This window comes from Pinus tabuliformis, chromosome Q, assembly GCF_031772625.1.
Source record: "Pinus tabuliformis cultivar Carrire ecotype Pingquan chromosome Q, CPIR1, whole genome shotgun sequence".
Lineage (NCBI taxonomy): Eukaryota > Viridiplantae > Streptophyta > Pinopsida > Pinales > Pinaceae > Pinus > Pinus tabuliformis.
In genome coordinates this window covers 1,309,812,076-1,309,839,286 of record NC_142296.1, presented here as the reverse complement: position 1 = coordinate 1,309,839,286, position 27,211 = coordinate 1,309,812,076, and the positions used below count along the sequence as shown (strand labels likewise).

At 36.6% G+C, this 27,211-nt stretch overlaps 1 protein-coding gene across 1 annotated transcript in view; it reads right to left on the bottom strand.

The window, feature by feature from the left end:
* Positions 1-601: 601 nt before the first annotated feature.
* The window catches only part of LOC149224647 (protein neprosin-like), a 52,795-nt gene continuing 26,185 nt past the window's right edge, over positions 602-27,211 (bottom strand). Inside the window, exons 4-7 of the mRNA XM_089388239.1 lie at positions 2,913-3,092; positions 2,688-2,744; positions 1,108-1,257; positions 602-997 (exon numbers count right to left, since the gene is read on the bottom strand). Coding sequence (XP_089244365.1) covers positions 602-997; positions 1,108-1,257; positions 2,688-2,744; positions 2,913-3,092 — 783 coding nt within the window. The remainder of the gene's footprint in view (positions 998-1,107; positions 1,258-2,687; positions 2,745-2,912; positions 3,093-27,211) is intronic.

Genomic DNA, 27,211 nt, shown 5'->3' with positions numbered 1-27,211 from the left:
GGGTATTTGGTGACTCTTTATATGTTGGGTTGCAATGTTTTTTGTGTTTCTGTGCAGGGCTCCTTCTCGGCAACACATGTCTGTCTCTATGTGTGATATCTGGTTTCTTGCACGTTGTAACTGGTTTCCGGAGCTTATGTGTGTAATGGGGCATTTCTGTTTTGTGGAGTGAAAAATATTAAAAAAATATAAGTGTTACTTATTAATATTTGTTTTTAATAAACTAATAAAATAATATCATAATTTAAATATTTTTTTCAAAAACCAAGTGTTAAGTAATAATATTTATTTATAATATATTAATAAATTAATATCATAATTTAAATATTATTGAGTTTAATTGAAATTATGTTTCTACATTGCTCTCTATTTAAGCCATTGCAATGGCCTCCCTCTTCATTTAATTCTTATGATCAACCAGTATTATTAGTTAGCTTTACCCAAAAAATATTCTTGATATAATTTCTAAAGAAAGGCTTTGCTTACAATTTTATTTTATTTTATTGAAATAATTAAAAATATATAAAAAGTTTCCAGAATAAAAAATATTTGTATAATATTAAATTGTCCATCTTTTCAAAACGCAGAAGTAATTATCAACTCATATAGCACAATCAGCATCATCTCCTCCTGGTCCGCCGAAGAAGAAATGTGTACCCAAACCATTGCCATCATTGCCATCAGTAACATCTGACACGCTATAACAGTTTGGTTTAGGTGCTATCCTAACAGTATCGAAATGCGCCATCACTACGTGACCATTCGAAATTTTTATGTCGCTTACGGCTGCACTACGACGAAAACCTTCATATGGAAAATGCCCGCTCCCCATTTCTGTTTTACTAGACGGTGTTCCAAGATAAAACATAACTTCACCTCCCAAGCCTACTGTAGCTGCGTAATCAGTAATAAACAAAAACAGTGAAGCAGGCCACCAACCCAAAAGATCATTGTTTAGATATACAGACCATCTTTGACCATCACTCCCTGGATTCTCCTGTGGACACAGAAAATAAAATCACATCAGCAGCCGAAAAAAGAATTAAATATACAAATAAAGGATATCAGAATAGAGATTTATCTCCCACAATAACAGAGGTTAACCACCTTGACAAGTTTTACATCGATCTTTTGTTGGCTCCCATTATATGTAGACAGCGGGGATATTGGTCCACCTAGATAGTTAGTAGCACCAGGTGCCAACACGAACCCTGGACACAGTGTGTTTTCGCAACCAAACAAATCCCCACTAACGTTCTGTATCATAGATAATCAATATTCAATTAAGTAATATTTTGTAAACCAAAGCTGAAGAACATGCCTATGATAGAAAACTTTGTAAAGTTTTGTAAATCTCATATCTAATTGGTAAGAGGTGTAATTGTAATGCAAATAATTTTATATGTGAGTCAAATTAAATAATAATTAGTTTAAAATTATCTTAATTCTAATCAATATTCAATTAAGTAATATTTTATAAACGAAAGCTGAAGAACATGCCTATGATAGAAAACTTTGTAAAGTTTTGGAAATCTCATATCTAATTGGTGAGAGGTGTAATTGTAATGTAAATAATTTTATATGTGAGTTAAATTAAATAATAATTAGTTTAAAATTATTTTAATTCTACATTTATTAACAGTTGAAAATGACCAATTTTTTTGAGATCCAAACTCTTTTGGAGTAAAAAAGTAGATTTTATCTCTCTAAAAACTTTGTATATTTTGAGTTAATATAAATCTGTATTGTTTCTTTAAGCATTTAAATATGCACTATTTTTCTATTTATCTAAATCTTAGCTATTGTTGGTAGATGATTTAGTAACTAAAAACTATATATTATATTTGTAATTTGAAAATTATTATTTATTAATATTTAATATACTACTCTTAAAAAAATTGCAGTATTTTTTTATTTATGTAAATATTAGATATTGTTTGTAGTTTATTTAGTAACTAAAAATGATATATTATATTTGTAATTTGAAAATTATTATTTATTAATATTTAATATACTAGTCTAGCCATATGAATTAAATAATTGGGAAATACTAGTGCTTGAGTGTAAAGAGAGTTTTTTGGCCTTGAAAGTTATGGAAATTTCCATTCTCCCTATATTTGGATAAAATTATGAGGAGATTTCCGTAAATGTAAGTAAAATCTGTCAAACTTCATAATTTTAGGTGTCCTAGAAGTTCTTGATCGTGCTGAATCCATTTTCACCTTCAAAAACATGATTCGAAAACTACATCTACAAGATTTTATGAATTTGTGTTGCCAAGATTCTTGCCACTTTCAGTGTTGCCTTAGAGGACAACGATCCTAAAAAATATCAATCCAAAATAAATATCAAAATCCTTCGTAACACCAAAACACTTGCGAACACTACATCTTGATAATTAGCTAAATTATAACTTTGTTTTAAATTATTGTTATTATTACATTAGCAATTAAAAACATAAATTATGAGTTAAAAGATATATACATTTAGAAAAACATGTAACAAGATTTCTAATTATGAAAATTAAACCTCTATTATTTAACTAAGAATTATTAATAACTAAATTAAAATTCTAAAACCTTATTTCAAAATATATATATATATATATATAAAATAAAATCAATAATAATAATATAATTTTAAAATGATAGCCAAATTAAATATGAATAAGACAAAGAAATACTTACAGCCATCCAACTCACGAAAAATCTTGGATTAGTATCTCCATAAAGTGATGGATGTACCTACAATAATTATTAAAAAATAAATTAATTACGGATTAATCATAATTTTTTTTAATATAATTAATTAATATTATAAAAGAAAATACGTCCTGTTATTAATTGAAACAATATTTGCATTGCTCATATTTAAAATCGTTAAATATTTAGATAATGCCGAAGAGAGCTTACCTTCCATCCAGCCAAAACAGTCTCGTTTATGAGGCCATGAGCGCCATAATTTCGTAACCAAATTTGGGACGAACTGAATATACCACTACCATTAGTGTCCACCTTCGGCTTCCATACATTCAACTGTGCACTTACATTATAGAATGGTCCAGCTTCGGGGTCGGTTATCACATGGGCGAACTTTGAAAGCCAAACCAACAACAAATAGGGGTTAATTTCAAATGATCGGAAAATCTGTTCGAATTTTCTATACTGAACAAAATGGTTAATTTCAAATAAGGGACTGGTTAATTTTTTTAAAGTCTAACATAACACTGTCCATTAACAAAATCTAATAATTTTTTTATAAAATACTTTAAAAAAACTCCTTTCTACCACTCCTTCAGAACGATCATTATCATTATAAACTTTAAGGTTATATATTAATTCATAAAACAAAATTAGTTATTTAAAAATATATAAATAAAAATCTATCATTTTTACCTATGACAACACTACCTATGACAACACTCAAATAATTAATTGAAATATTCCTATTGAAATATTCCTATCTTATTAAGATAAGGTAAACTCGTACATCTTAATACTTCGAAGGCAATTTACCATTTAAATTCATTTGGTATATAAATAATATATATTTAAAATATATATTAGGATTTGTTTTAACAGGTACTTAAAATCAACAATATAAAAATTATTAATAAATTTTTTATTTTAATATTATTTATAAATATTTGATATAAGAATTTTGGGATTTTTTTTTATGTTTAGGGATAAATTACATAAGCAATATTGGTGGTCAATTTTTAGAACTTACTAAAATTTAAGATGAACATCATTAGTAGGTTCAAAAAGATTGCCATCAATTATAGTTTATATGATTTATTCTCAACCTAATTAGTAAGTTCCAAAAGGTAGGTTATCAATTATTACTTATGTGATTTATCTCAAAGTTTTTACAAAAAATTATCTATAAATACTAATAATAATATATTTTAATTTAACAATATATAAAAATAAAGTAATTATATATATGACATTTCCAATTTTATTTATAAAATTTGTGTGAGGTGTTTTTTAACATTGAAAAGATCTATAATCCTTTTGCTACTCAATATAAAGTTGACCTCTAATATTTAAAAAATATTTCTATATTAACTATTAATAAAATATTTCGATATCTATATCCATATTAAATAATGTGAGTTTATTTGTAAGAAGAACTTCAGCGTAAATCACATGAGGAAAGACCTTTGTCGGCGCATTTCGAACCAACTAGTGTGGTTGACCGTGAGGACAAGTTGAAGAAACAGATCTAGCTATGCAAGTTAAATAGTATGAGCGGCTCGGCTATCTTGTCCGACGGCTAATTTTGACTATGGGATCAGAGTTAAAAAGTCAAATTAATAATATAGTTATATTCGATGACCATTCTTTTAAAATATATAAGATTTTTATATAAATAAAATAATTTAATAGGTGTTAATGTTACTAGTTAGTTAAAAGGTTTAATAATAAAAATATAAGTTATAAGAAATATTATAATACAATATACATAGGGTATAGGATAATAGTTAGTTAGAATGAGAAACGAGAAAAATAAATAAAAGAAGGAAAAAAATAAAAAATAAATGAACAAAGCTAGTAAGGGTAAAAGTTAGTTGAAAAGACAAAAATAATAATAAATCAAAATAAAAGAGGAAAAAAATAAAAATAAAAATAAAAATAAAATAAAAATATATAAAACTAAAATAAAGCTAATAAAGGTACAAGTTAGTTTAAAAATTAAAACTAAATAAATAAATACATAAATAAAACTAAAACTTAGGAAAAAACTAAGAAGGTGGTTAGTAAAGGTTAGTTTAAAAATAAAAATAAAAATAAAAATAGATAAAAATAAATAAATAAAATTAAAATTAAAAATAATAATAATAATAATAAAATAATAAAAATAAAAATAATAAAAAATCAAAATATATAATAGAGAACAAAGCTAAGGTAAAAGATAGTTGAAAAAGGAATAAAAATAATAAATAGATCATTATACTCAAGAAAAATAATAATAATAATAATAATAATAATAATATGTATATATAAGGTAGGTAAATAAATAAATAAAAATAAAATAGAGAGAACGAAAAAAAATAAAAAGGGGAGGGACAAGAAAAAGACCAATAAAAACCACAGAGCAAAACGGATCAACCCTAGGAGGAAGGAAGGCTCCAAGGGGAACACAGAAAGCTAGCACAAAGATAAAAAGGGGGGTGGGCGGGGGGGAGGAGAAAGACTAAGACGACAGGGCACAGATCCAACAGCTACTGGTTTTCCAGTCGTCATCTCTATTGAGATTGTTATGCCTTCTTTCAATCTCAATAGGTTCCCTGAATTTACGATGATTGAATTGAGCAACCTTAGCAACAATCCTCAATACAAACCTCATGCTTGGTCTTTTTCACATGTTCTGCTAACATTGAAGACTTGGTTCTCCCATGTCTTAGGTCAGCTACACGTTCGTTAATCCTCTGATGGATGGAGCATCCTGTTTCCCCGATATAGGGGGTTCTACAAGAACAAGGGATCAAGTAGACACCCTTCATGTCGATAGGGTCAACAGGATCTTTCACCGACCGAAGGGATTTATGAATGGTGTTGAGGGGCCTAAAGGTAGAGGGGATATCATACCTCCTAAGGATCCGAGCAATTTTGTCTGAGGTTCCTTGAACATACGGAAGATTGACCCCTAGTCGGCACTCCTTCGGTTCTTTATTAATTAACGTATTTTTAGAGGCTTTAAGGAAAGCCTTTTGACCTAGGCGCCTACTATAGCCATTCTCCACAAAGACATTAAGGAGATGGGATCTGTAAGGCCTTTGCAAACTTGGGCGGTTGGGTGTCGGGTGTGATGGGCACACGGGCACGGCGGGCGCGCGTTGGTGCGACGGGCGTGCGAAAATGCGATGGGCGGGCGCTCCACATGCGACGAAAATGCGACGAAGGCTGATACATATGCGACGATACATACCACTTCGGAGAAAAGCGGCTTAGTGTTGGAGGCTTATATGTGACTTGGGAGAAGCATGCGTGGAGGCATGGCCGACCCAAGGATTATGTATCGGCGTTCGTATGATATTTTGGTGGTCGGCCAAAGGGCTGCCACCCCACTTGTGAAACAATGTAGCATGTGTATATATAAGTGTACGTTGGAGTCATTTCGAACAACGAAGACTTCGCTCACATAAAGCCTTCGCATAAGATAAGAGGAGTGCATAGTGGGGTAAAAGGACATGCGCATATCTCATGCGCATGAGACTTGGAGTTTGCACAGATTTTTCTTATGTTAATGGTTGGCAAGTGTGCCATGTGTTGAGTGGATTCTTGGGTACGGTTTCGTGCAGGATTCGGTAGGAAGGTTGGGTGGCACGGGTGAGCACCTCTTCTTGTGCAAAGGTGCACAACACATTGTAAAAGGCAGGTGGCCTTTTTATTGTAAAAATTGGTTAAGTATGAGACTTGGTTCGGCCAAGACACATTGTTGTATTGTAATTTGATATTCTTAATAAAATTGTCGGGCAAACTCACATTACGGGTAGTTGCACCTCCCCTTTATACTTGTTTGCAATTGTTGATGTTCTCGGTTAATTGCATATGGATAATGAATGAGTATGGGCTTCATTAAAGTATAAAGGATAATGCTTTTACTTGGTTGTGAAACAAAAACTAAGTATGTTAATGTTGGAGTAGGCGTAGTCCATGAATGTTAGAATTGTTAAAAAGAAAGCGTTCGGTGGTGCTGCACCTCGCTACAAGCGGTTGGAAGACTACCACAAGTGTAGGGGCGTGACAGTTGGTATCAGAGCTCGGTTGGAGCTGGTGTTAGAGCAGGGTCACTCGTGACAAAGTGCAAGTGTGGGTACACTTGGAAACTTGACAATTGATTATAGTGGAAGCACGTTTAGCAGAGGTGAAGCTCGGTGCTTGGACCAAGCTGAACGATAAGTCATGGCAAGTTTTGGAGAAGGTGGAAGTAAGCTCTTGCTTACCTTGGACAGGTTGAAAAGGTTGAAGGAAGAGAGGCCCCGAATCTGGAAAGAACTTGAAGCCTTGGAAAAGAATGTTGAAGAAGAGCTTCTTGAACTTGGTTGGACAATGGAGCAAAGTGAAGTTGCAGATTGTGCTAACAAGGAAGAGGAAGCCGTGATAGTTGAAGATGTTGCAGACATGACCATGATGGAGGATGAACTTGAGGATGATCAAGTTGGACCGGGATCATGCAGTTTGTGGACATGGATGAATGAGGAAGAGCCTCATTATGATGATGTAAGTACTGTTGATACTTGTGTTTCATTTGGGCATTTGGTAGATGGACCGTATGCAGGGAAGGGCAAAGTCAGTTTGCCTATGGTATGGAGGATCTAACCATGGATGACTATGATGGAACCTTGTATGGAGAAATAAGGATTGTCGATTGTTGCAGGACTTGTTGGGGTTGTTTGTGACCTTATGGTAGAAGGTGCAATGGCCCGTGACAAGGGAGGAACATGATGATCGTTGTGGAGGATTGGGTCATGCTTTAGCCATATGGAGATTTGGCTAAGTGCCCGACATGACTCATGGACAGATGGAGGGCACACTCTTGGGTGGACTTCTCATGGTCGAGACCAAGAGATAGGCTTGATGGACACTTCGGTGGAGGAGCTATGATGGAAGGGACTCGTGATGATGATGATATGGTTGGGTGACCGAGTTCACTAAACCGAAGATTGTAGCAGCTTGGATGAGGATGGCTAATGGTTGTGATGAGTCTACTTGGTGGGACTGCATGGACAACTTAGTCATGGACAATAGGTTGGAGGCATGGAGCATGGCAGTCTTATGCAGGGACATTATGTGGAGCACTTGTAGAGGTGTCATGGACATGCAATAAGGAGTGGCAAAGCAGGGATGTTGTGCAGATGGATTTGCTAATGTGACATGGAGACTTATTACTTATGAGCCTATGGAGAGGTTGTGCACTCATGTACAACAAGGCCATGGACTTGGTTGGATTTGTGAGCTGATTATGGAGCTCATGATGACATGAGATTGTTGTGACTTTTAGGGACTTCATACGTGGTGGACTTAGAGGATTTGATTCATTGAGGAGCTGAGGTCAAGAGAATTTGATGCAGTATGGGATGCATACTTCCAAAGTACATGTATGGGCATGGCTTGGAAGAGTGACTTGATGTAGAGGATCGGTATGAGGCACTTTGAATTGATGAAGTTACGATGATGATGATGCCTTGACTTGGGCATGGGTTGAGCCGAGACTCAACTACTTTTTACACATGGATAGATGAGACAAGTGCATACTTGTTTCTATGGAGACTTGAGGATGGCACATTGCAGATGATGAAGAGGCTTCATGGACCTGAATGGGGCACATCGAGAGTGGGTTGATGAGATGATCTCTTCCTATGGAGGAGACACACACATGGACAACATGTTGCAGATGAGATGGATGGAGTTTCCATGGACGTGAGCATGGATTATGGAGATAGATTCTTGATGAGATGAGATGTTAGCACATGGTTGTAGTGTGTTAGCACTTGTTGACATATCATGGGCAATTTTGCACATGGTGATGATGACATGATGGAGTTGACACATTGTTGCAGTAGACATGTAGCTTGCATTGGAGGGATCAACCTTCCATGGTGGAGGGCAGCATGGAGAGATTGTGGCAGAGTGGTCGATGATCATGGACATCTGATATGAGTCATACTTTTGAATGGAGTATCTTGGTGACAATCAGTTGCTAAGATGAGACATGGTGGAGACGGTGGTTCTACATATGTTGCAGTGATGCTTGCCTTATGTGGAGGACTCAACATCATGGATAATGGTATGTTGTCGAGGACGACAATGATTTCAGGTGGAGGAGGATGTAAGGCCTTCACAAACTTGGGCGGTTGGGCATCGGGTGCGATGGGCGCATAGGCACGGCGGGCACGCGTTGGTGCGACGTGCGTGTGAACTTACGATGGGCGGTCGCTCCACATGCGACAAAAATGCGACGAAGGCTGATACATATGCGACGATACACAACACTTGGGAGAAAAGCGGCTAAGTGTTGGAGGCTTATACGTGACTTGGGAGAAGCATGCGTGGAGGCATGGCCGACCCAAGGATTATGTATGGGCGTTCGTATGATATTTTGGTGGTCGGCCAAAGGGCTGCCACCCCACTTGTGAAACAATGTAGCATGCGTATATATAAGTGTACGATGGAGTCATTTCAAACAACGAAGACTTTGCTTACATAAAGCTTTCCCATAAGATAAGAGGAGTGCGTAGTGGGGTAAAAGGACATGCGCATATCTTATGCGCATGAGACTTGGAGTTTGCACAGATTTGTCTTATGATAATGGTTGGCAAGTGTGACGTGTGTTGAGTGGATTCTTGGGTACGGTTTCGTGCAGGATTTGGTAGGAAGGTTTGGCGGCACGGGTGAGCACCTCTTCTTGTGCAAAGGTGCATGACACATTGTAAAAGGCAGGTGGCCTGTTTATTGTAAAAATTGGTTAAGTGTTAGACTTGGTTCGGCCAAGACACACTGTTGTATTGTAATTTGATATTCTTAATAAAATTGTCGGGAAGACTCACATTACGGGGAGTTGCCCCTCCCCTTTATACTTGTTTGCAATTGTTGATGTTCTCGGTTAATTTCATATGGATAATGAATGAGTATGGGCTTCATTAAAGTATAAAGGATAATGCTTTTACTTAGTTGTGAAACACAAACTAATTATGTTAATGTGGAGTAGGCGTATTCCACGAATGTTAGTATTGTTAAAAAGAAAGCGTTCGGTGGTGCCGCACCTCGCTACAAGCGGTTGGAAGACTACCACAGGTGTAGGGGCGTGACAGGATCTCTCCTTATCAAAGCTCTTATTATCAGAAATCCTCAGGGCACGAGTAGAAAGGGTGTTAAGAAAACCCATCTTTTGAGCTGGGAAATGATGGGAATCGGCATGAAGATACTGCTCAGTATGCATTTTCTTTCGGAATACTGAGTGGGAGAGCGAGCCATGCATATTCTTAGAAATAATAATATCCAGGAAAGTGAGGCAACCATTGACCTCTTTTTCCGTGGTGAACCTAATGGCAGAGGACTGACAGTTGAGGTGATTGAAGAAGCGATCTAGCTCCTCTTGGCCATGGGACCAGATGACATTAGTGTCATCTACATATCTTCTCCAAAGCTTAAGAAGGAGACGAGCCGAGGCTAGAGCTTTGGCTTCAAAATCTTCCATAAACAGATTGGCGACAATAGGGGAAAGGGGGTAACCCATGGCAACACCACAATTCTATTCAAAGAACTCACCCTCGAAACAGAAGAAAGTGGAAGTGAGACAGATCTCAACCAGATGCGCAGTATCAGGATCCGTTAGGCGATAGATCACTTCCAAGGCCTCCTTTATAGGGATGCAGGCGTAAAGGGAGACCACATCAAAGATGACAAGGATGTCATCAGGGTCAATTCAATTGATTGAAATAAAATTATTTTAATTTAAGTTTTAAATCAAATATTGGAATATCTATATTGCTTAATGTAGTTTAATGGCAATTTTATATATAGGAAAACAAATTGACATATATATATATATATATATATATATATATATATATATATATATATATATATATATAGGGGGAGAGAGAGAGAGCACTCAATTACTTCCCACATTTTTACATATTAACATATTAAGTAATGTGTGTGTGAGGGCTTTCTAACTCTTATAGGTTTTCAATTTTTTGGTGAAAATATGCTATAATATTTTGCACTCAATCTTTATGGATTCATTTCCTTACAAAAAAAAAACCCCTTCTTCACTTGGATTACATAAGGTAAAAAACTCAAATACATGATTCTAATATATTCGTGTGGAGCAAAGTTGACCAAAAAATATTCTCGAGAAAGACCCAACTTATAAAATTAGAGTATGGATGTGTGTGTGTCACTAATTCAATGTATGCCATGTTGGAAGGGCTCATTGTTAGCCTCCTCGCCTAAGCCCAAGTCCCACTGACGTGATGCTCCTTTCAGAGCCCCATTTGGAATCTTTATCCTAACTACATTCACTTAATAACTCTTCACGATTTAATGAGAAATATATATATATATATATATATATATATATAAAGAAAGAAAAAAATACTTGTATTCTATGGAATATACATGTTCTAGTGTTTCAGATTTTCAATACATTGTTGTTTATTATGTTGCCCATAACATATCCACATATCTTCCCCGCCCTTTAGGTTACCTTACATCTAAATCTTGTCTTGTTTGATGTCCTTATAGAAAAATGTTGTTTTCTATTTGTTCCAAATACAAAATGTACACAATTACAACATATTCCTTCTATTTTATCCCATTAGGAGATCTAATTATTGGATATTTGATTCCACTTCAAAATGCACAAGAAAAACAAAGTTCAAATGTTACAAGAAATAACCACTCCAAAATAGAAATAATGAGTTGTTCGCAGAGACAAACAAGTACAAGTACTAGTCCATATCATTTGTGACATGACAATTGATTAAATCTGTGTAGATGAAAATGATGCTAGGAAGAACAAAAGCTATCTTAGAGAGCTTATCTTCGCAATCATTAACTTCTCTAGAAACATGCTAGAATGAGATGTCCTAGTAGGTCCCAACCTATCCTTAGATTTCTTATATCATAGGTCCCAAGGTGGCAGATTCAATGCAAGCTCTATGCCAGGTTGATTCAGTGGCCACCTATGAGTCTCCTAACTCATGTATTTTGACCACCGCTTTTTGTTAAGCGAGAGGGATTAGATCCTACAGATAATGCAACTTCACCCTCATGTTAAATCCAATACTTCATGTATACATTATGCAAAAATGGTGGTTCTATGAAATTAATAACATCACCAATGATCCTATCATTCAGGATTGATCCTTTCTTGCGCCATCAAAGAATCCCCATGGCTAACTCTATCCCTTAGAGGCATCTATAATTTCTACATTTTTGTCATGTTTGGTGGTATCTTGATATTTTTTAACCATCTCCTCACCAATTCCACACTCATCTTTGCTTAGACTTGTTTTTCCTAGTGGATAATCTAGTTTCTAGACCACCAAACACCTATCGCCAACAAGAAAGGAAAGGTTTCATAACCTTTCATTGTCCTATTTTTTTCCAAATTCCTCATCCAATTCTCTAGGATAGATGAGACATATACCATTGACATCATGAGTTCAACATCTAGCTAGATGTGCCCTACACAAGTACAATGAATGAAAGGGTGATTAATTGATTCTTCTTTCTCCAAAGATAATGTTCATGTCCTTGGCCCTACCAAATCCCTCTTAAGTAAGTTGTCCCATGTCAATGTTTTGTTGTGAAGAGCCAACCATAAGGTGATTTTGTATTTGAGAGGTTTGGTTTGTTCCATAGGTGTTCCCAACACCATTTCCTCTCACTGGCCTCTTTTACCTCAGTTTTTGGAAAGTCTCATAATCTCTTGTAAAATATCTCATGGTTGTATTTTTGGACTACAGAATGAAATTTGGTTCATCTTCTGAGATACAAGTACAAACTTGGATCATAAATATGACATCTAAGATCTCCATTCCTCTTTTACCCCCCTAGTAGTGCCTATAGCTTTATTTGAGATATGTTAGTCTTGACCTCGAAATCAAGGTCAAATGCATCTCCTAGCGAAAAAGTGTTTTGGGAGTGTGAGGGATTAATCACTACCATAGACAAATAAAAGCATTTTATGCCATATATCATGGGATTTCTCTAAATCCTACAATTTTTCCATCCTAATGCACTAGATTAGCCACTCCCCTAGAAGAGGGAGGAATCCACCAATTACCTCAATATTATGAAGGTATTCTTGCCTAACATTAGGGATTTCAATTCCAAATGATAATTTACTACCATGGGAGATAATTTTATGCCATTAATCCTCTCCATGGACTTATATTTTATTTTAGTCTACACAAAATAAGAACTAAACTTCTTTGGAGAATGTGACTATGTTCCTTGAGCACCAAACTCCTAGTGAATTGGGTGATGTTGTCTCTAACCATGGAGTTCCCTCCTTCTATTTAATTCCCAAACATAAGAAATTGATTTTTTTTTTTGATGGTTAATATTTCCTTGGAACCTGAAGCTTGGGGATATGTAATAAATTCATATGATTTGAACAATATATTGGAAGAGAACCAAATGGCCTCCTATATTAAAAAATATATTGGTCCATATCCCGATATTGGCCTCCACATTGGTGTATATCCATATATATTGAATGAGGCTTCCAATTGAGCCTTATAACTTTTACCATTCCCTTATGAACTTTATCTAAGAGAGAAAATATTCTGTTAAAAAGTACTACGAAGAATAATCTAGAATGTTTTAAATGATGCACTAATTTAGCTTGTATATAGAAATTTAAGTTTCTTTATAGAAAAGCATGAGGCATCAGGAGATCATAAACAAATTTGAATGAGATCCTTCACCCAGTAGGAGGACACCATCTACTAACTATAGATGAGAAAAGTATTTTGAGATTGATAATATGATTCCTTTAAGGTCTCTTGTGTATTTGACTTGAGAAATTATCCTACTTAGCCCTTCTGCAAATAGAAAGAAAATGAATGAATATAGGAAGAATCCCTGTCTAAACCCTCTGAGGCCTCTAAAATACATTTACGTGAATTCGTTAATGAGAAATGTGAAAGAATATAATTGATGAAATCCCATTATCCACTTGACCCATGAAATGTCAACTCCTATCTTGATGAGGACGATTTTGACAAGGGTCTAATTTACATTGTTGTGTGCTTTAGATAGATCTAGTTTTAAAGTCGCTACTGGTTGCCTCTCCTTTCCCCTACAGAGTGGGGATTTTTCGCCGATATATACTTACTCATGAAATTTCATTTCTTTTAGAAAGCTAAACTTCTCCACTAGGATGATTTTAGTTAAATTTGGCTCCAACTTTCTTGCAATTAATTTTGATACTATCTTGTATATAATATTGTAGCATGAAGTCATATGAAATTATCCATAGAAGTAGCATACTACTCATTGGAGATCAACATAATTGGATTTTAGCTACCCTCGGAATTTTCTCAAGTGCCAAGGCTTCATGACTATTACCAGCAAGTCCTTCTTCAAGAGGTTTTACAATCGTTTGAAAAGTTTCCACGACGAACCCATTTGGGCTAGGGGTTTTACCTTTTCAAATAGAGAAAAGAATGACATGAAACATTTCTTCTATTACTTTGGCCTTCAATGAAAGGTCCATCTATTATGTTATAAAATTGGGGAACTTGTTTACCACTTCAAGGATGGCCCATATAGGACATCTTATGGAATCATTGAATCTATCAAGCCATGTCTCTAGTGCTCCTTCCCCACAGTGAAGAATTCTTTAGTTAGGGGCTATCTTGATTGTTTCTACATCCACTAACCTTATTTCCTAAAAAAATGCAAGAGAAAATCACTCAGGGAATCCCTCCTTACCCACACACCCCATAGTTATCTTTGACATAGAACGAATTTAAGATCCCCTTCAATAAGTAATTTTGGAGCCTATACAATCCCTTGGGTGCGAATTTTTTCGTAGTAGTATTTTTTATTCACATAGTAAGTGTAGGCATTCACCATTCAAATCTCTATGTTTAATTCTGAATATTTTAATCCACATAAATAGATGTCCTACTAAAGGAGGAAGCATGTGAAAGAAAAATGAGTTCACACTTTAACTAAATATTTTGGTAGTCCCTCTATGTCTATGTTGACACCTAATCATCATGATGAGGTGAACAACTATAATTGATGTAAATAAATAATAGAAAAGATGAAGAGTCAATGGGAGATTAAATGAATAGTCTCTCCATCATGTATATACTAAATACCAACCTAAATGAATATCATGAATTGTTTTAAAGAGTTACCTCCTCGTCTGACATGTTATTAGATCCAACACCATTTTTGGCTTCCCTCTTTAATTTGTAAGTCCTTCCTACCTATGTTCTACATTTTTGTAGGATGACATCTCTGTCAAATTTGTGTAAAATCTTTGTAATATTTTCCCAAATTTTTCTGCTACATCGTCTATCTACCCTCAGTGTGTTACAAATTTTTTGAACTATCCCTTTGTGTGTTCGGATAGAGTGCTGAATTATCTATGTGTTTTATGTTTTCTGTGTTCAACATTGAGTGGTCCATTCAACAGATTAGTGAATGTTGAATTCTGGCGGTTTTGGGTAATGGTAAATGCCATTGTGGTGAACGCCATTGTGGGATAAAGTTGCCTTGAATGCTTCTCCTCATTGATGACAACCCCAAGTCACTCTCCCCCTTTGTCATAAAGGGAAAAGGGTTATGCTCCCCCTGAGTACATGCTGAAATTGCTGCTCTCCTATGTTCTGCATGCTCCCCCTGACTATAGGCAAGGGATGCAAAAAGATGTTCTACATGAAAGACATGAATCGATACATTATAACTGACCTTCCTATCAACAAGGACCCATACATACATCCATCTCCCAACCAAGTGGATATATACCAATATTAACTCATCCACCTAACCAAATGGGGATACACCAAAAGTTTACACATGATAAAACAAGAACATTACATCATCCATCCCTGGTATAGAGGGGAAACCAAAAAAGGTTGTTACATGACCTTGATAATGGAAAATATAGAGACGAAATATCTAAAGCAAGACTATGATGGTCATCAACAACTATCATCAGTAGCATCTGTCAATCATCATTCAAAGTAGTGACCATGTTCTCCCTCGACACCCGTTCCACCTGAAACCAAAAACAACTGTCAAATTGAACCAAAATCTTCTAAGGTAATGCCAACAATGAATTATTAGAAGTATATGCTTCCCCTTAACCTGTGCCAAATGGTATTTGTTGGATCCGTGTCAGACTCTTTTCATCCTAAGTTTGGCCCCCTGTTTTTTCCTCAAATCAACATATACACAACTATATCCACAAAAACCGACATATGTACGTGGATGATCCTCATGAAACTCATGTACAACCACTTTTCTCTGAAACATATAAGTTTCAATAGCAAAATTTTGCATCCACTACTCCTAGCTTCTGTCTGAGGTATTCAAATGTCTCCTTGGGTAGTGGTTTGGTTAATATATCAGCAACATGTTCCTTGGAGGGAAAATATACCAATTTAACCTTTCGTTCAAGCACTTGTTCCGAGAGAAAATGATATTTGATAGGTATGTGCTTGGTCTTTGAATGCATGACTAGATTCTTTGAAATACTGATTGCACTTGTATTATCACATACAATGGAGATAGGTGGAGTACAAATGCTTTGACAGTCTTGAAAAATTTTCATCATCCAAAGGAGTTGTGTTGTTGGGTCCCCATAATACTAGTGATTAACCCATTACTATTGTAGTTATAGCCCTTATGAATATTGTTGTGCCCCTATTTCCCCCATATTGTCATTACTGTTGCCCATAGAATCCATCTATTGTTATTTTTGTGGCTTTATATTATTATCGTTAGGTCGGCTAGATTATATTGTGACACCTTGGACTCCTATATATAGAAAGGAGGTTTCGTCATTGGAATCATCCAAGAATTTTTCCTTTACGTAATGTAAAGGAGGTTTCCCCCTCGAAAAGGCTGAATTCTAAGGCGTTCACTTATCTTTTCTATCTTTTATTGAACTGGTTTCATAACATTTGGTATCAGAGCTTTGGATTCTAGGGTTTCGCTGCTCCAAACAGGTCATCATGGAATTTTCGCTATAACGTTTTCCGTGCGACATTTCAGAAGTTGAAAACAAAACCCATTTGAGAAGAAATCGCACCAAACCTCGGGTCCAAATTTTAAAGATTTTCGAGCTATATTTGCGGAGATATGATCTGAGGAAATTGGTCTTTTTGCAGACTCTTGAATTACATTCCAAACAGGTGACCCGGGGAAAATCTTCATAACCTTCTTTCTAAGCATTAGACTAAAATTTCGCAAGAAGGTACAGAAAGAGGATAGACTGTAGTTTCCTTGTATATATTTTCATAGTCAAAGGTCGAAAGAGTGACACGTGGCACTCCATACAAGTTCACTCTACTGAACTAATCTACAATCAGGTCACTGGGGGAGATTATGCATAACTCTTTCTTGGAGAATCCAATTTGGATCAGACTGGTGGCATTGGAAAGAGGACATAGAAGGCTACTATAGGTCGCAATTTCAAAATTCGATGATTCGAAATTACAGAGATACATCAGATTCAATATCAGGCTTCTACAAAGTGAAAAAAGGTGTGTAGTCTTGGCTCTTGCTCTAGCTATTGCTCTGGCTGTGGCTCTGACTCTACCTCTAGCTCAATGGCTTTGGCTCTGATTCTAGCTCTCAGATCTCATTGTGGCTCTCACTTTGGCTCTTGGCTCTGGCTCTCTAGCTCTGTCTTCTAGCTTTCCTAAGCTCTTTCTCTCAACCTTTACATGCTTCTATGAGTCGCTCGACCTCCAAGCAGCTCCAACAACAATATGTTGCTATCAATTGAGCTCTCTCACTCTACGGCTCTACCTCCAACCTCTGCTGGCTCTGCCTATTATAGTGAGCTCGGCTTTGGTTTCTCTGCTTCCAAGTTTGCTTAATGCTTCCTCTCTCTTCTACTATTCTCTCTGTTCTTGGCTTAAGGGCAATCTGTCTCACGACTGTTCGAGTCCCTTCTTTTGGGTATTACAGTTGCTGCATCACCTCATAGGGAAGCGACCACCTATTCCATAATGGATAAGTGTTGGGTTCACCAGAAACACTTAATCATTTGAAATGGTTGATATTTTCATTTTATTCCAAGAATGCCCGCAAAACACGAATCTCTGCCAACTCATCGTCCACGCCGGACTTCAAATCTTTATGCGTCCTGGCTTATTTCTTCCTTGGGTCTAGTCTTCCATTGGGTGCAATCTCCACCGTTAGATCTGGAGCCTCCATATCCTACGATATTCATTCATTTTAGGTGGTTGACTTGCTCTATGTTAGCACATGATGAGAGGTGATTTTCTCTCTCATCTGCTCGACACGTGTCGTGCAACGAATGGAATCACTCATTTCCAGCCAAACCTGCTTACCACCTTAGGGTGCCTCCGATATATATCGCCTGTTTTGGAGCGTGGGACCTACCTTTTGCCTTAGCTATTTGCCATGGTTTCTCAGCTTCCCATGCGATTGAGCGCTCAGGGCCTTTCCTTCTCGAGGGGTTTTGCCTAGTGATGCACGATTAGTGCTGTGTGCTAAACGTGCATCATAAATAGCCACTATTTTCTGGTCTAAGCCTCCTAACTACCATCTTTGCACCATGCACAGTCCCCATGGGCCATCGATCAATGCACTTTGAGAAAAGGTCCCCGTTGCTCTATGCTGGCTACAAATTGTTGTCATTTAGAGGTTATTTTTTATAGGCTATGACATCCATAAGACTTTAAACTTTGGTATGAGCTTTTATAGAGTTCGGGTAGCTTTAAGAGAGTTTAAGGATACAATTTCAGATCATGCCTTCCCACTAAAAAAACTTTTGGTCCACCAAAAGACTGATATACTAATCTGAGCAGTAAATGAGAGTAACAACACCCATTTCTTTAAGTCTCCCCACACTTGCCTTTGCATAGTGCCTCTGAGCCAAAATCTCTAAACACTTCCCTTGTTGTATGGGTTGGTCATCTCGGGAAGAATGATTTTCCTCCTTGACTTAAGTTTATAGAAGGTAGCTTGCGCTTCTTTGCCTTGGTCGTTGATCCAAGGTGGCTCAAACAAATGTGAAGTACACCTACCCCACAAAAATTTCATTTGTACTTGTTTGAAAAGCTGCCAAAAACAATTGTTAACAACAACAGCCATACAAACAACCACTTCATGGGCTAACTCCTACTTCAACAAAGAAAGAGATTTCACATCTTGTGAACTATTCCATGTCTTACATCTGCATACAAATGACAAGCCAATAGAACATGCCTTTAAAAAAAAATGACCCCTCAGGTCGAGCATGTAGGGAAAAGACCTTTAGGAATCTTTTCCAAAATATGAAACACTTTATTCTTATCTCCATTTTAGGAACTAATTTAACTTCTCCCAAGCCAACATCACATGCCTCACATGCTCAGGCATGCATTCCATCTATCAAATTTTGCTTAAGTACACTATACTTTTGAAGCTAAAATGAACATCTTGTTGCAACAATAAAGTGAGTTTCCTACTCAACTTCTTTCTATTTACCATTTGGTAAGATCCTGTAACTTGCATTTATTCCGCAAAGAAACGCAGATAGATTTATCACTAGACATGCAGCCTTAATTGGATAATAATTTTAACCATTTCTTACCAATCAATTTCAAAGGTCCCTCCTCTGTTTGCACATCAGCATCAATATGTGAATCATCCTCAACCACATCAATCATGGAATCTTTATTTCCATCCCTGCCATTTTCTTTTTCCACCTTCTCCTTCAACTTTGGTGGAAGCAGTGATGGATTCAAAGTCCAACACCTTTTAGCAGTATGACCTTGCTTATGGCAATAAGTGCAACACACGTGGATTCTTTTGATAGCATGATTTGCCTTGTCCTGTGGACCTTTGGCTGCTTTGTTCTTTTCCTTCAAAAGTTTCCTATATGTGGCCATCCTCTTCCAACATCCAGAAACATAATGGTTATCCAAACCACAACAGGAACATGCAATTCTTTTTCCATGCTTTACAAAATCAAAGGGGATGTGTTTAGAACCATATTTATACCTGCCTCTTTCACCTTTATTTCCTTCATGAGGAGGTGAGACAAATGAAGAAGTAGCTCCCTCTGTAACACTGTCATTTTCTTCAAGGTTGTTAGAGTTTCCACAACTCTCTGGTTCAATTATGTGCTTCTGAACACCTACATCATGCGGATGATGTTTCGAGCTATTCCATTCCTCCTTAACAAAATCCTCAAACTTCTGAGGTAGAGGAACTGCAATGAAACTCCTTTTTGGAACTATTTCAGTGGCCTTCATGGCAACTTTGAAACTCTCTCCATAATACTTTCGATAACCAAGACCCAAATACTTAGACATTTCCTCAACCATTATTGGCTCAACAATGCCTTATGCATGTTTTCCCAATCATTTTCCTTCATAGCCCATCTTGGACATTAGCTTGGAACCTAGGCATCTGGTATGTTTTTCAAAAGAACAAATATAAGCATTCTTAGAAGAATTTGAAGACAAATAGGAATGGTTTACCTCTTCTTCAAGCTGATACTTGGGCAAGGCTTCTTTTGTAACAAAGAGTTGTGACTCCAACTCATGCATCCTTTTTAGGTTCATACTTGTAATATGAAGTTGCCCCTCCATTTCCTGCAATTTGTCAGAAAGCATCTGCTTCTCTTCCTCCACAGAGTTCAACTACTCTCTATGTATCCTACTCTTCCTTCCATCCCCATACATTTCTCTCATAATATCCAACATGGTGGACAAGTCTTGCTTCATGTCTCCATCAAAGGAACTTCAGGAGCAAGAATAATTTGAGAACTCACTTGTAGAGGTTGTCATTTTAAAAATGCACAAAAGAACTTCAAAGAAGACTATTAAAGAGCTTACTCAAGCAATCTTTTGAAACAACCTCTTATGCTTCAAGGATCGCCTTAAGGTCCTTTGTGATAGAAGAATGCCTTCAACCAATCTTCCTTCTTGTCCTTCCTGAATTGAGCTATCACTAGCTTTCCATTCGCCTTTTTAAACTCAAACAATAGTCAATATGCAACCAAGCATACAGTCGATGAGGCAATCAATCCTTGACTATCCAAACAATTTTCAGAAAATCAATCTTTGCCCTGTCAATCAAGCATTCTGATACAACCTTCTTTGAACGTGGTGTTAATCAATCTTAAGCTCTGATACAACCTGATCTGAAAATGGGGCTATTAGGCTTCTTGTCTAACTTATAAGAACCTCTCCCACTTCCAAAGCTTTAAATTTTCCCAAGTCTTAATGACTAACCAATGCGGAAACAAGAAATTCTTGACAACATGGGTGTATGCTTGTATTTGTTTTTAGCTAATTATTTAATTTAAAATATATTGTTTGTGCTGATATAAGAAGGTACTTAAACCAATATATAAATTCATATAACAGTGGTTAAAGCAAAAATAAAGAAAACATAAGAAAACAATATAATATGGAGTTCACCCTGATATCTTGTGCTATGTCCCCTTGAGCTCTAATCAACTTGATTAGGCTCTTTGGGATTATGGCAATAATTCTTTCACAAGTGCCTACACTTAACTCGAACGTTTTATACAGGAACATTGGGATCAGAACACCATCTTATCTCTTGGCTCTTGGAGCTCTTCAACTTTCTATCTCCTGCTCTTGGCTCTAGATCTAGCTCTTGCTCTAGCTATGGCTCTGACTCTAGCTCTGGCTCTGTTGCTTTGGCTCTATTTCTGGCTCTTAGCTCTCGCTCTAGGTCTTGGCTCTAGCTCTCTATCTCTCTGCTCTAGCTTTTCTAAGTTGTTTCTCTCAGCCTTTACATGCCTCTATGAGTTGCTTGACCTCCAAGCAATTCCAACAACAATATGCTGCTGTCAATTGAGCTCTCTAGCTCTACGGCTCTGCCTCCAACCTATGGTGGCTTTTCCTATTATAGTGAGCCCAGCTGGTTTCTCTGCTTCTAGTTCTGCTTATTGCTTCCTCTCTCTTCTACTGTTCTCTCTGTTCTTGGCTTAAGGCCAATTTGTCTCACGACTGTTCGAGTGCCTTCTTTTGACTATTACAGTTGCTGCATCACCTCACAGAGAAGTGGCCACATATTTTGTAACTAAAAAGTGTCAGGTTCACTGGAAACACTCAATCTTTTGAAACAATCGTTATTTCCATTTTATTCCAATAATGCCCGTGAAACACGAATATTTGCCAACTCATCATCCACGTCAGGCTTCAAATCTTTATGTGTTGTGGCTTATTTCTTTCTCGGGTCCAGTCATCCATCAGGCATAATCTTCAGCATTAGATCTGGAGCCCCCAGATCCTACGATATTCGCACATTTCACGCGGTTGACTTTCTCAACTGTTAGCGTGTGATGAGAGGCAATTTTATCTCTCATTCACCAGACATGCATCTAGTGATGAATGGAATCACTCGTTTTCTATCAAACCCACTTACCACCCAAGGGTTTCTTTGATATATACTGCCGATTTTGTAGCGTTGGACCCATATTTCACCTTAGCACTTTCCCCATAGTTTCCTAGCTTCCCATGCGACTGAGTGCTCAGGGCCTTTCCTTCTCGAGGGGTTTTGCCTAGAGATGTGCGCGCATCAATAAAAGCCTTCGCTTTTGGGTCTGAGCCTCCTAACTACAATTTTTGCACCATGCACAGTCCCCATCGGCCACCAGTCAATGTGATTTGTTGTTCTATGCTGGCTGCAAATTGTTGTTGCTCAGAGCTTATTTCTGATAGGCTTCGACATCCATAAGATTTTAAACTTCGTTATGAGATTTTATAGTGTTCGGGTAGCTGTAAGAGAGTTTAAGGATCGAATTTCAAATCACCCATGGACCTCATGATGCATCTTAGAGGGCCTTATGATGTGTATAGATTATTATTTGGCCTCTTGAGAGATTTATTGTTTCATTTATGAGTTAGTTTTGTGGGCTTGTCACAAAAACATGGATTATTAGAACATTATTTTATTTTTGGGGCTTATGTAGGCCAAAGAGGCTAATTAGAACTCATTGGTGTATAAATAGAGGTGAGATGAGTTCATTTTACTACCATCTCTTTGCTTTGGATCTCCTATCTCTCTTGATAATTTCACAATTTTTCTTAGTGGATGAATTGGAGCTTTATGGATAAACTTTGATGTGTGGATTTGGTCTATCTTATCTTGGAGCTTCTCTATTGTCAAATTGTGGATTATCAGATATATTATATTACATGTAAGTTCCTGAATTAATTTTTACTCTTGTTTTACTTTGACAGATATATTGGAATGGGTTTTTTTATATTCATAGGGCTAACTCTTGCATGAATTTACTAAATTTGTGAAATTTTGTCTCTACTATAGCCTTTCTCAATGCACGGGCCATCTAATGTGAACGAAAGACCCCAGGGGTAATTGTATTAAACAATTTATTTGGAGAAGTCATCTCTTGTTTCACAACAAAGTATACAAGTTGCAAGATTGTTTCTCTTTGACCTAGAAGGCCAACGAAGTAGTCTTGAGGCCATATTGACCAAGAATCGAAGGTACTCACTCATATTCCTCATAGAATCAATTCTCCCAAGGCTAAGTAATTGATCTACCAAAATGTTAAACCAACCGTTTTCACCTCTTCTCGAGGTCTAGCCCTTTAGGTCGCCTAGGGAATCACTTATCTCATGAGATAGCCATCTAAATAATTGGATTTTTGGTCAAAAGGTAAGTTGGTGTGTCCTCAAGAAACCCTCCAAATTTTATGAGATTTCGACTATGTGATCTTAAGCTATTGCAAGCCCTACTTGGAATACCAATTCTTGTCCTTAGTTTCCCTTAGGCTAGAAACCTCATTAGGATCTTTGCATTTTATTTCATTAAAAATCCATTCCTTGATCCCTTTCCCCTCCCTATTTAGTTCAATCATATCTTTGGTTGCTAAACTCCCTCAGTTGACGTTGGTCCACCTGGTCCTTTGTGGTCCCATGCCTTATCAAAGTAAAATCTTCGAAAAACACTTGGGAAAATAAGTTCCAAAAGGATTTTAGGGTTTAGAAAGCTACTTTTCAAGTCACATTCCCTAAACCAATCCCTAAAATCCCTATATCGAAATCCTAGAGAACCTTGTGGCTTGCTTAACAAGCAAGCAGGTCCCACTCTTCAGTCTCTCTTAGGAAAGGGTCATTGAGAACATTTCACACTCATCCTAGTTGATATATCCTTCATAAGTAATTATATATATATATGGAATCCTCCCATTTGTTAAAGTCCATGAAGAGTGGGAATTAATTCATGTGATAGTGGGTTTTAGCTTCATTGTAGTCCTTAGCCTAGTATTAACAATTCATGGATTCTTTTTTAGGGCCTTTGCTAATTTCAGCATTAACAAGTACCATGATATTCTTTTTATAACATCTAGCTTCATTATCTCAAAATTTGATTGTGTTAGGTCCCTATAATGCTACGATTAGCCCATTACTATTGTAGTTGTATCCCTTATTAATATCGTTGTGCCCTTATTATTCCCATATTGTTATTACCGTGCCCCATAAAATCCCTCTATTGTTATTTTTGTGCGTTTACATTATTATTGTTAGGTCGGCTGGGTTATATTGTGAATCCTTAGACTCCTATATATAGAAAGGAGGTTTTGTAATTTGAATCATCAAAGGATCATTCATTTGTGTAATGTAAAGGAGGTTTCCCCCTTGAAGAGGCTAAATTCTAAGGCATTGATCTATCTTTTCTATCTTTTTGTGAGTTGGTTTCATAACAGTTGGTATGAGAGCTTTGGATTCTAGGGTTTTGCTGCTCCAAATAGGTCATCATGAAATTTTCGCTATAACTTTTTTTCTACGACGTTTTAGAATCGGAGAAAAATACTCTTTTGAGATGAAATTGCACTAAACCTCATATCCGAATTTCAGAGCTTTTCACGCTATATTTGTGGAGATATGATGTGAGGAAGTTGGTCTTTTTGCAGACTCCTGAATTACATTCCAAACAAGTGACCTTGGGAAAATCGTCAAAACCTTCTCTCTGAGCATTAGATTGAAATTTGTAAGAAGGTACAGAAAGAGAACAAACTGTAGCTTCTTGTATTTTTTTTTAGATCCAAAGGTCGAAACAGGGACTCGTGGCACGTTGTACAATTTCGCTCTTCCGAACTAGTCTATAATGAGGTCACTCTGGGAGATTTGGCATGACTCTTCCTTGGAGAATCCAATTGGGATCAGACTAGTGGCATTGGAAAGAGGACACAAAGGGCTACTTTAGGTTGCAATTTCAGAACTAGAGGATTTGAAATTACAAAGATACAACAGAGTCAATATCAAGCTCCTACAAAGTCAAAAAAGTTGTGTAGATTTTTTCAAGTTTTTGCTTAAGCTTGGTTTGTGTTATGAAACCAGCTCAAGAAAAGATAGAAAAGATAGATCAACGCCTTATAATTGAGCCTCTTTGAGGGGGAAATCTCCTTTACATTACATAAATGAACAATTCTTCGATGACTCAAATGACAAAACCTCCTTTCTATATATAGGAGTCTAAGGAGTCACAATATAATCCAGCCGACCTAACAATAATAATATAAAGCCACAAAAATAACAATACAGGGATTGTATGGGCACATTAATAACAATATGGGGGCAATGGGGGCACAAAAATATAAATAAGGGGTATAACTACAATAGTAATGGGGTAATCACTAGTATTATAGGGACCCAACATGCTCCTCACCTTCAAAAATGTGTTGTCCTCAATGCTTGAGTAGTTCTAGATACTTCTGCATAAAATTCTCATCCTCCCATGTGGAATCTTCAGCAGATAAGTTCTTCCAATTGATAAGGTACTCTGAAATTGATCGATTTCGTAGCTGTCGAGTTCTTTTTTCTATAACTGCTTCGGGTTCCAATATAATTTTTCCTTCCTCGTCAAGTTCTCGCAATATTGTTTGAACTAGGAGCTTTTCGCCTATAACCTTCTTTAAGCATGAAACATGGAAAACTAGGTGCAATTGAGAAGCTGCAGGAAGCTCCAATTTGTATGCCATAGTACCAATCTTTTGCAACACCTTGTATGGACCATAATACTTTGGTGTTAATTTATTATCCTTCTTAGCTTGCTTGAGGGACATTTGCTTATATGGTTGTAGTTGTAGGAATAACCAATCACCTACATAAAAAATTCTTTCACTGCGATGTTGATATGCCTGTTGTTTCATTCTATTCTATACCAGCACAAGGTTATCCTTTAAGAGTTGGAGGACTTGTTGTTGATGTTCGATGTGATGTTCCACTGCCTGAACCTTAGAATTTTCTCTTAAATATGATGTGATGGATGGTGGTTGATACCCATGAAGTGCCATAAATGGGGTCATTTTTGTTGCTGTATGAGAGGAAGTGTTATACCATCATTCAGCCAGAGGCAACCATTTGACCCATTGTGTCTATTTATCAGATACAAAGAAACGAAGGTATCCTTCCAAACATTTGTGTACTATCTCAGTTTGCCCATAAGATTGAGGATGATAAGATGAGCTATGAGCTAACTGAGTACGAAGACAAGAAAATAATTATGTCCAAAAATTTCTAGTGAAAATGAGATCTCTGTCACTTACAATAATCTTTGGGTTTCCATGTAGCTTTTGAATTGTTTCCATAAATGCAATAGAAACTGTACTAGCTTTAAATGGATGTGATAATGCACAAAAGTGTGCATACTTGGTAAGTCTGTCAACTACCACCATGATGAAACTCTTTCCCTCAGACTTGGGTAAACCTGTGATAAAATCCATTGATACCTCCTCCCAACGTTGGCTTGGAATGGATAAAGGTTGTAATAGAGCCGGTGTCTTAATTGTTTCAACTTTATTTTTTTGGAAAACCAAACATTCTGCCACAAACTTTTGAATATCTGATTTAAGGCCATCCCAAAAAAATTCCTTCTTAACCCTGTGGTAAGTTTTTAAAAATCCTGAGTGCCCTCCTAAGGGAGAAGTGTACAATTCCATAAGAATCTTTTGTTTTAGTTGGGAATTCTTACAGAGGTATAAGCGATATTTGTACCATAACGAATCATTTTTCCAGCTAAATGTATCAGACGTACTAGAATCTTGTTGTAGCTTTCGAATAAGTTCCCACACTTCTTCGTCATTCTTCCATTCCTCCCTTGCTTCATTTATCCAATCTGGTTGGATGATAGAAATAGCGCACAACAGTGCTTCCACATCCTCATCCTTTCTTGAGAGTGCATCTGCCACCACATTTTTCTTTCCTTTTTTGTAGATGATTTCAAAGTCGTAACCCAACATCTTTGTGACCCACTTTTGTTGCTCTTCAGAGGATAATCGTTGTTCTAAAAAGTATTTAAAGCTATCATGATCTATTTTTACCTTGAAGTGTCTTCCCATTAGGTAGGGTCACCATTTCTTAAGTGCATTGTGTATTGCCAACATTTCCTTCTCATAAATAGCTATGCTTAAAATCTTTCCCTTGATTGGACGACTTTCAAAAGCAATGGGTCTTTCATATTGCATTAGAGTAGCACCAATTCCA